The sequence below is a fragment of the Plectropomus leopardus genome, chromosome 13, assembly GCF_026936395.1.
Source record: "Plectropomus leopardus strain MGB_pleo_1.0 chromosome 13, ASM2693639v1, whole genome shotgun sequence".
Classification (NCBI taxonomy): Eukaryota; Metazoa; Chordata; class Actinopteri; order Perciformes; family Serranidae; genus Plectropomus; species Plectropomus leopardus.
The window spans coordinates 21,500,992-21,511,621 of NC_142188.1; the positions used below are offsets into that span (position 1 = coordinate 21,500,992).

A 10,630-nucleotide genomic window follows, 5' to 3' on the forward strand; every position below is an offset into this window, starting at 1 on the left:
GGAAAAGCAAACAAAAAGAGTGCTTTCAGACTTCAAGACACAGTTCATAGAACAGTTTGTGTCAAAATGTTTAAATAACACGCAGTATGAGTCTGAATCTTCTGCAGGAGGCTATTCAGCTTGAGTGCACTGGAAAGCTGCTGTGTAGCTATAGACCCACTGAATATATCACACATGTAGACCATAAGAACATGTAATGCCACTGCAGAAATCTAATCAAGAGACGACCTCCAGACTTGTGACGTTCGAGCCATGTAAGCTTCGCCGCCTCTTTTCATCTCGCCTCTTATAGTGGAGCCCCTCTGGGCAAAGGCTTAAACTGTACTATACCTTTTACTGGGCTAATTCAAACACCTTTAAATGATTCTCACTTGGACCTCACTTCATGCTCGCTCAGCTCTCTGTTCATCATCCACCATCAGCATGAGCAGAGCCACTTCAGGCTCACACATGCATGCTGTCACCATCAGGCATGCTGCCAGCATGTCACAAGTACAGAATGGTTCGCATCACTTCTCGAGGACACTCAGATAATTAAAGAGGGAAGAAGGATTTAATAAGTGTTTTGGCTCTGCTGCAGTTGATACAGTGACCTGTCTGCAGACTGATCCCCAACTATATGACGGCTCTGACAGCTTGTGATTATGGCTGGATATGTGAAGTAAGAAGATGGTATAACAGTAATCTGGCTGAATAACAGCAGCGTGTCACTGAGCATACCAACTAAGCCTGGGATTGCTCTCAAGGCATCCCATAACCACACCTTCATAAGCTCTCATAGATGCACGTTGCGCTGCTCATGTTTATCAACTGTGGCGGATAGCCAACAGCCAAGTTTGCAAAAAACACCTTTCATTGCTAAAAATAATATTTCTTTGAATATGTTTGCCTGGTACTAAACTCAGCATCACCATTGTGCATCTATTTTCAATGAAGCATCATCCAGGTGTACTCAACGCATCCCTTTCGACCCATTACCACCACCAGTTAATGAAAGGTCAAGTCTAGTCTGTCCATTCAATATTCCCTAAGTAGTCCTGGTTGCTCCATTACCTCTCAGCAAGTCTAACACGCACCTGAAGTAACCCTCCCAGCCCCACTCTCTGTGTTTTCCTTCATCCGTGGCCCCCGTCAACCTGCTCACCCTCTTACAAATTACCAAACAAATGAACCTTCTCGCTGGAGACAAATGAGGAAAAATAGTCTTTGAAGAGGACCATTTATTCAAATCCCGCCTGACAGTGTGGAATCTCTGATCCCATTCCTCTCCTTGAAAGCACGTGGCAAAAAGAAGTCAGGCAAAAAGAAGGGGAATCACATGAGGCATTTCACGGGATTTTAAATAACAAGTCCCATTGCGTAGATGCTAATATCTCTGAGTTTCGAGCGAGCTCCTATGTCCATACTGAAGAATCTCGGTTGAATTAAGAGAAAAGATGCTATCAAAGAAACTGCAGTAACCTGAATATTGAATTCAAACCAATCTCAGTGTTCATGTCATTGCACTCTGCAGTGCCTCTCTGTATGGCCAATGTAATTCCTGGAAAGGCTATTTAATTTTCTTCACTAACATTTATGGATCAGGGTCATCCACACTTTTAATTTACGACTTTCTTGGGCGTCTCTTCAAGACGAATCTCAGCAAAGGTCTGGTGAAAGCAAATGATTTGTGACCGAACGACTGAAACATTAACTGTTGTCCTTGTGAATAAAACAGCAAGGACTTTATGATGGTCTGGATGTGATACTGTAATTTGAGTCTCGCTGCGGGATGAGACGCACAGTAGAAAGTTATTCTGGCTGCTTTTTACACAACTGCAATCCCTCAAAAGTTAACCCCCCTGAGCTTACCTCTATCGCTTCACAAGTGCACCCCTGCTATGCTTCCATGAAGCTAGGCGCCACTTTAAGGTCATTTTCCCCATGTCTAATTTTACCCTTGGGTACGCTCGAGTAGAGCGTATAAGAGCAGCCATCATTTTAAACACTTGTTTCAGGCGCTATTTCTTTCTCAGTTTATGTGCCTTCATTCTGAGGTGATGGAGTGCTAATGAACAGACAGGCAGATGCATTTTGACTGAGGTCTTATGAGGCTCGCTCGAAGGCCTCGATGTCTGGCACATTACTTCACCCTGAACCCATCTTGTGGGGAAAGCAGGCAAGGTGCACAGCCAGACTCATGGGTAGCAAATGAGCTGCATCATCAGGTGTATCAGTTAATCTAAGGGAATAGGAAACATCCCTGCCTGCCATCAGGTGGCCATTTGATAGACACTGCTGAGACTAAATGCAAGCTAATGAGCTGTAATGAATGCTAATCTTTTTGGACAAAACATGGCTGTTTCAACACTGTGCTCAGAGCAGTGTTAATCCTTTAAGGAGTGGTCACTACTTAGCTTTCTTTGTCAAGAAATAAAATTGGATTTTGGAGGAAAAGATTAGAATTTTGCCCAAAATCTGTCTTTGTTTTTTTAAAGATTATTTTTGTGGGATTTTCCCTTTATTTGATAGGACAGATGTAGTAGAGTGAAAGGGGAAGAGAGAGAGGAAGGCATGCAGCAAAGGCCCGAGGGTGGAATCAAACCTGCGACAACCACACAGCCTTTGTACATGGGGCGCCCGCTCTACCAGGTGAACTACTGGGCGCCCTGGCTAAAACTTTCTGCATAAATGTAAAATTGAATGAATGGATCACATATGCTACTTACTTAAAAAAAGGTCAGTCTATTAAGAGTTTCCCAATGATCAAGTCTTTGTGTGTATGCAGCCTGCAGGGAGCCAATCAACAGATCCAAGCAAGAGGAAATAACAGAGCCCAGAGCTAGAGGTGTTAGATCACAGAGTGAAGAACAGCACACCATAGTGCTCTTATCACATGACTCACTGATATAGCCGCCTGCCTCCTGAACTCTTCCGACTCTGCCACCTTGCTGTAGGAGCCGACCACGGCCTCATATACAACGCTCGAGTGCCGCATGCAGAGCTCTCCCCTCCATCAACCTGCTATGTTATCTTCACTTTCAACTTTTTGACCCCGAACAAAGGATAGATAGCAAATATGAAAGTAACTCACCATTAATGCCGGCACAATGGCTTGCTGGGGAAGAGCCGTGTCAACCAGTGGCTTTTGCCCACAAGGCGAGAGCATTCTTCACACCTGTCTGCAAGGATAAGTGGGCTTGTCACAAGCAGAGCTAATCTGTTGCAACGCTCAGTCACACTCAATCCACCAGTGGTGCTCTCCGCTTGCCCTTGAATGTCTGCTGGCATTGGAAGCATACTTGGGCAGCTGATCAGTCTAACCACGGTGGAAAACATGTCAATGAACGGCAGCAACGTCTCTTCTCCTGGCAGACAGCTTAGGGAACTTTTGCCCTTTACAGTTTACACTTTTTCATGCCCTTTGGGTATGGCACGAACAAGATCTACCTAAGATAGATCACGCATGCCATCTGTGGGGGTCATTAGCTAATATTACACCCTTCACAAACAATGAGCATTAAGCTGTCACTCAGGGGGAGAAATGAATGCAATCATAAAAAGTGCTTTATCTCTAAAGCCATCAACGCTGAGTGAGACTCAAGAGAGAGAATCAGTTAAGAGAGCTATCAGAGACATAAGGAGCAATGTGTTATAACTTGGGCAGCTTTGGGAATATTAAGTGGGCATGCTGATGTGCAATCACTTCCATGTTCATTGGTGGAAATTATCCCCAAAAGTGCGGCATGCTTTCAGTGTTTTCAACCTTTGAAAGTTTATTTTCGTGTAAAAAAAAAAACTGGATAATAACAACAGTATCAATAATTACTGTGAAAAAGGTGTGAAATACAGTCCAAAGGCAGAGGACTTATAATGTTTGGAAAATGTTTGTCGGTAAAATTTAGCTTTTCAGCTACAAATCGTGCATACTTACACATACTTTTGTTTTTTTTAAGTGTTTTAAATGTGTGCAGCACTGCTGTAGATTTTCAGAAGTATTGCGGTATCCTACTGTAATTGCCACTCCAAACAGACACTGGTTTCAATTCATTACAAAGGCTGCAGTTTATCTTTGCAGAAAGCAATGCACAATTTCCATACTGCATTTCCAAGCAGCGACAAAAAACAACAACAAAAATGAACATCAAAGTAGCATTGATGTTCACTGTGATAGATTAACCCAAGGCTTTCAAGAAACTGCTAACAATATCATATTTCAGAAAACCAATTGAAGCCAATGGATTGCTTGAGAAAAATTATCTAAATATCCAGAACAAATAAGCTCTGTTTGCAGAATGATTAGCTGTAAAGTGTGTGTCATTTGTAGTAAATAGGCAAAACATGCAAAAGCGTTGGCCTTAAAACTGGAATTGCATTAGCTGGTGGCATTCACTGCTATCTTTAAGACATGCACACCTGTCAAAAAAATCCCAAAGAACTGTCTCTCGCTCATGTGGTGCTTTTTCAACATTGGGAAATTGCCACAAAAATAGTGTGTATGGTGGGATGTGCTGTATCAACTTATTAATTCTGCCTGTCCTTCACGGATCAGGGAGAAACAACCTTTTTATACGCTGAGAACAAGAACTGCCCTCTTTGCTCAGGCTCAAAGAAGTTAGTCCGTCATAGAATAAGGATTTGATAAAATGAGACAAGGTGATTATGACAAACTTCAATAGCAGCAAAATTTTGTTTTCCATGTCTTTTCCTTTTGATGTAAGAGATGGATAGAGTTGCTCTCTTCTATGGATACTGAGTTCTAGCTAAGGAAGAAAGTTAGTCGTGTGGAAATATTACTCTGACTGGCCAAGATCAAAGGATTGAAATAATGAAGAGACATTGTCGTGTTTCTTGTTTTAAAGTGAAATTTCTTTTTAAAGCTGGTTCGATATCAAAGCAGGGGAATGCAATTATTTTCTGAAACCAAAATGCTCTCCCAAAAAAGTAGAGAAAAAAGTGGGACAGCAAAATGGGACATGAGGGACGGGACATGTCAGATTAATTTGAATAAATATCAAATACCCATTTCATGGAAATTTTTGACACCTGTCAGTGTAAATGGAAAATCAAATTACTTTGAAGACTGATGTCTTGTTCGCATGAATACTCATGAATATTCAGATGAATATTGCAGTTACTATTAATGCATATGCCAGTAGGTTTTGATCATGACTTCATATGCCCAGCCTCTCACTCTTAGTTTCAGTATATAATGAGTGTTTATTCAATTGGTACTACTGTACAGTATTACTACTGTTATACTGTGTTACTACTGCTGTAATACTATAAAGCGTCACCAGCTGAATTAGGGTTTAACTCTTCAAATGATGGGTCCCAAAAACTTCAGGGCCTTATCTTACACCCGTTGCAAAGTGGCGCACAGCGCAACTTTTATTGCTAGTTTCAGACTGATGCCTTTGTCATTTTCATGTCCAGCTTCCACGTTGTGTAAGTAGCAAATGTACTTACGCCTGTCTGTTCGCCCATGGGTGTTTAGGTTAAAATGAGGTGTGGTCAGCTGAATTGTTGGCATGAAGCTATTTTGAGGCAGCAGAAAGCAATTGCTCCATTGACATACAAAAACCTGGACTTAATGTCAATAATGCAGTATTTTTCCTGCCATTCAAAGGCTGCATTATTCTGATAGTAAGATGCGTCTACACGGACAACTTCACAATACGCATACACTCTGCTTGTTACACATCTAGGGACGTGCAGATGGTAGTGGGTGGGTGAAAAAATGCATTGTTAATGAGTAAAATATCAAGTACATCCTCTTAAATGTGAACATGGCAGAGAGCAGAGCAGAGCTGCTGTCTGACTCCCCATTAAGAAAGCTGCTGTGTGCATTTTCTCCCCAGGAGCAGCGTAACTTTATTGATTATTTCAGAGGCTAAAAGTTTAGTTCTGTTTCCTCTGTCAAATTTTTATCACAGGTTGTTTTCTTTGCTGCTTAAATGTACCACAATATTGGCTGTAGTGACATCGCCGCTCTTATTCTTAGCAGAAAACCATTCACCATTCACCATTCAACAAGACTTCTTATTTTTTTTAAAGGGAATGGGAGATTACACTGATTAGCTGAATTCATGTTGCACTCAAAACACAGCTATGATTAAATAAGGGACTAAATACAAGCCCTTGTCACTTGTGCCCAAATTATTCACCGTTTAACTAACAAAGTGGAGTTAGACACACCCTAAATGCACTTGCACCGTGCACTTTAGATCATGCGCGCTGATAAAATACATGGTACAGTGGCTCCTATTTTATAAATACTATCCACAATATAGAACAGTAGCCTCATAAATTTTTTTGTGAATACACTAGCGGAGTAAGGAAGATTACCTGCTAATAAAAACAACTAAATTGCATTAAGTTAATAAAGCAGTCTTGCTTGCTTACATACACTTATTTTGAAACATAGAAAAACTATGAAAAGATATTAAAACGTTGCCCAACCTGAAACGCCAATGCAACTAGAAGCTGCTGTACTTCATGCCCTCATCAACCAGGTGATAACCAAACATAAATTATGGTAGTCTCCTTTGTTTGGAAGTGCATCCATGCCTTTTACCAGCATCCCACCTTCAAAATAAAATCCCTGTCATTCAAACTATATCTAATAACATAGCCTTAAGGAGATATATTTGAGATGAATAAATATGAAAAATAGATTCTCAAAGTTTAGTAGACCATAGTAAAGGTCATGTGCAGGGGGTAACAAAGTGGTCCACGTTTTGCTTCAGAGTGCAGGATTTCTAGTGTTACAGTACATTCAGAGCATCACTCCCAAAGAGTGTTTCAGCACTCTTTGGCCAAGGACAATGAGCAGCAGCGAAGTGCAATACTGCAAAGCTTGCCGAATACCTTTAACATAACTGTCCAGTCACCACAGAGGAAATAAGTCAGACCTACAGGGCAACACAGCTATTTATGCAGCAGTTGTTATTGTTAGTTTGTCCAGTGTAAATGCAAATCGAAGCGTAACATCTCCACGTCGACATAACTATGATCTGAACCCAGCTGTAAATCCCTCAAATATTTTTTTTGCCCCAATCCAGCGGAACCAGAGTGCTTTCATTTCCAAATGTTAGTGTCGAGTGTTTGGATTTCACAAACGCAACAAAGAGGGCTTAAGCAGAAATGATGACTGCTACAAAAACACACAGAGAGACGTGCCAGGAGGACTGAATAATATCAGGGGGCTGACGTGTTTTCAGAATATGCTCCATTGAATGGCACCATTTCAGAACAGAAGTGGGGACAGCCTTTGGCAAAATCTGCTGAGTCAATTGAAGAATTGTTTCCCTCTGAAAGATTTATTTTCACAGACTATGTGATACAGTCATGCTGCTTGAATATATAGTGAATGTTGGAAATGGGCTCTGTTCATTCATGACTGTGCTGTAAAACATGTAATGAGCCGTGAGCTTAACAGTGTTTCTCTATGAATCATTAACACGTGAGTCCTCGTGTCAGCTTCTGAATTTAGCAAATCTCTTTATCCTGCAGCACCTCATCTTCTCACTTTCTCATATATGAACAATCACAGCTTAGTGAATGTCGTCAGAATAATGTCATGCAGGGATTAAAATGCAGATAGGCAGTATAGATTAGACAGGTGAAACAGCATAAAGAGAGATTACAAAAGTGTCCTGCTCATACAGTTATTGAGAAATTCTAACTTTGATTTCTTCAGACTACTGCAGGAATGACTGTTCAGCATTGCAGTATCATTTCAAGAGTGATTTTGGATTTTGTGACTGTCAAAGGATGTAAAATATAGCCTTTAAGAGTTTTATAAGAAAATCCACATGGGGGTATTTGTGTCTCGTTTAAATGAGGGTAATTTTGACAGTTTCAGCTTGCATACCAATGCGATTGTTAAAGCCTTTAAGATTCAGATTCTGCTTTTGTATTAAAGAGAAAGAATTCGACTGGGATCCTCTCATCATTGTATAATGATAGACATTGTTGTCTCTTCCCCGTGTAACTGCATGCTCTCTATCAGGCAGGAAAGCCAATCCTGTCAGCCGACATCTTTTAGCTCCAGCAACCTTGCGGCATCATGTCTGCATAATGATTCAACATTAAACTGTGGTATTGAGCCACACGTGCAGAGAAGAAATGCATTCGTTCACTGGCATAAATCCAGTTGCAGTAATAATGATAAAATGTAAATGGTAGCAAGCTTTTGTGGTAATCATATCTCTGTCTCCCTTGCAGCCAATCCCACCGGCGCCGGACCCAAGGGTTACCCCGGCACATCGGAGGTCTTCCGGGAGTCCAGCAGCACGACAGGGATGGTGGTTGGCATCGTAGCAGCAGCGGCGCTGTGTATTCTCATCCTGCTGTACGCCATGTACAAGTACCGGAACAGAGACGAAGGCTCGTATCACGTGGACGAGAGTCGCAACTATATCAGCAACTCGGCGCAGTCCAACGGCACGGTCGTCAAAGAGAAACCAGTGAACACCGCAAAAACCTCAAGCAAGAACAAGAAGAACAAGGACAAGGAGTATTACGTGTGATTGTCAAAGCTTTGGTCTCTGCCAGACCAACTGAAACACTTGTGGAAAAGACAAATCAGGACTTCAACGTGTACAGTATAATAACAAAGATGAACATTATTTAGTCATTTTTTCCTATAAGACAATGCTCTGAAAAGTAAATATGAAAAAAATAACTATTTAGACTCAAGCACTTGAGACAGTGGAAAAGATTTACTGTCCAGAAAGAGACGGATGGGAAAATGGCTCCGGTGACCAGTTGAAAAAGAACTGAATACATATCTAACATGACAACCAAACAACATTAACCCATCTGTGACTTGTTCCCGCGACCAGGATAATGCGTTCTAGCTCCCTTGTTTCTGGTAAACAGAGGAGCACAGATGCACTTTGCAAAGGGAGAATCAGCATTACAGACTCAATGTTTTCATACACATTGCCTGTGTTTGTGTTGTTGAGACTTTTTCTAGGGAAAATGACACAATGCATAAATACATACATAAATATGCCAAACATTTACTGTGGATGAAGAGTAAAAAAAAAATTTAAAAAATCAGGTGACCGTGAAGTCAGAGAGAAAAAAAATCCCTGATGGATGTCCGAGGAATCAGCCAAAGTACTCACTGAAGAGGTAGTGATGGCCGGCAAAGACTAATACCTGGCTGACTGAGCTGCCGCAGTGCAAAGATGAGAAGGGACGGCAGTTTCTCTTGCAAGACTACGTTTGAAAAGAAGAAAATGTCCATTGTGCCAGTAAGAAATCTGGAGGCCTTGGTTTTCACATCGTGTGAACTCAAAAGGAGAGGAGTTTCCTCAGAATCACGGGGGGAACACTCAAAAGTGATCATGTGGGAGCCATGCACGCGAAATTATCTTATTACAGTACATATGTTTATATACAGTACAACCACATCTATATGTGCTTTCTGGACTGTGACAAAGTGGTGTTTTATAGCCTGTTGTATAGATGATGCAAACTATAACTGCTCCTCAACCATTTTGGAATAAAAAAACAAAAAAAGGACAAAAAGAAAACATAAGTGTTAATAAGTGTTGCTAGACATAGAAGATTTTATGAAGACATCTGCATTTTTCTTTTTCAGTTGGATAATAATTTGATTCTCCCCTGTTTTTACATGTGTTCCTATATAGTTTTTATACAAATGCCAACCTGAGATAGATGATCCCGGACCAGTAGTAGCCGAACCGTTCCCAAAAACTGCACAAGGCGTTGATAGGCGGAGAGGCGGGGCATGACAACGTGTGTGGCTCTCTTTTAAGGATACCGGTAGAATCACTGCCTTCCTCCTCAATCCTGACTTAAACGAGTGAGAATGAAGACCAAGAATATGAGTGATGATGATGCTGATGATGGATGATGATTAAAATAAATTAACTTGCTGTGTGTGTTTCCAAGTGGTATTATAAGATTGTCTAACGTGTGCTTGGGCTGATGCACAACTGGAAGAGAATAGCTCAAAAATAAGTCTCCATTTCAACTGTTCTGTGTTTGTTCTGTCATTTTGTCAGTCAAATCCTGCTTTCCAGAGACCTGTACTTGGAATGAGTATGAGGAAAATGACCATGAACTATAAATGATGATTATAAATTTTCTTTGTTTGCTCCTCTTTTATTTCCTCTTGGGTGTTTTATGTTCGACTGTAACTCTTCTTGTACTCCACGTTAAAAAAATAATAATAACTATAAAAACTAGTTTTGAAAAATCAAATGAATAAAATACTACCTAAGTGAACTTAAACCAGTCTACTGACAAAATGTATCAGAGAAACATGCAGGTGTTATGATGTTCATTTTCATCAAACCCTTAACTTCACTAACGAATTCTCTATCAATGTAGCATATCACTTTTTATAGAGAGACAAAGTCCATCCCTTTTTCAGTGTCTAGTACGTAAAAAAATATACACAGTAGTCCTCAGTGAGAGACAAATATTTTTATCCGGTTTGAATTGTGCCATGAATTGCACACATAATTATTTGTCAATTTAATATAGGATTTTTCAAGTAAATAAAGTTGCAGTTTTGTCGTCATACTGTTTAATTTTGTGAACTACATCTCTCCTCTCGTACAATCCTCATCACCTACATCAGCTAGCTAACTTACCTGATGTGTTTTAT

General features: G+C 40.6%; 1 protein-coding gene across 16 annotated transcripts in view; it reads left to right on the forward strand.

The window, feature by feature from the left end:
• Positions 1–10,105, forward strand: part of LOC121954421 (neurexin-1a) — a 283,026-nt gene extending 272,921 nt beyond the window's left edge. For all 16 annotated transcript variants that reach the window (XM_088087000.1, XM_088087002.1, XM_088086999.1 and 13 more), the window contains one exon: positions 8,209–10,105. In XM_088087000.1, the coding sequence (XP_087943126.1) occupies positions 8,209–8,513 (305 nt within the window). In that variant the 3' untranslated portion in view covers positions 8,514–10,105. The remainder of the gene's footprint in view (positions 1–8,208) is intronic.
• The last annotated feature ends 525 nt before the right edge of the window (positions 10,106–10,630 follow it).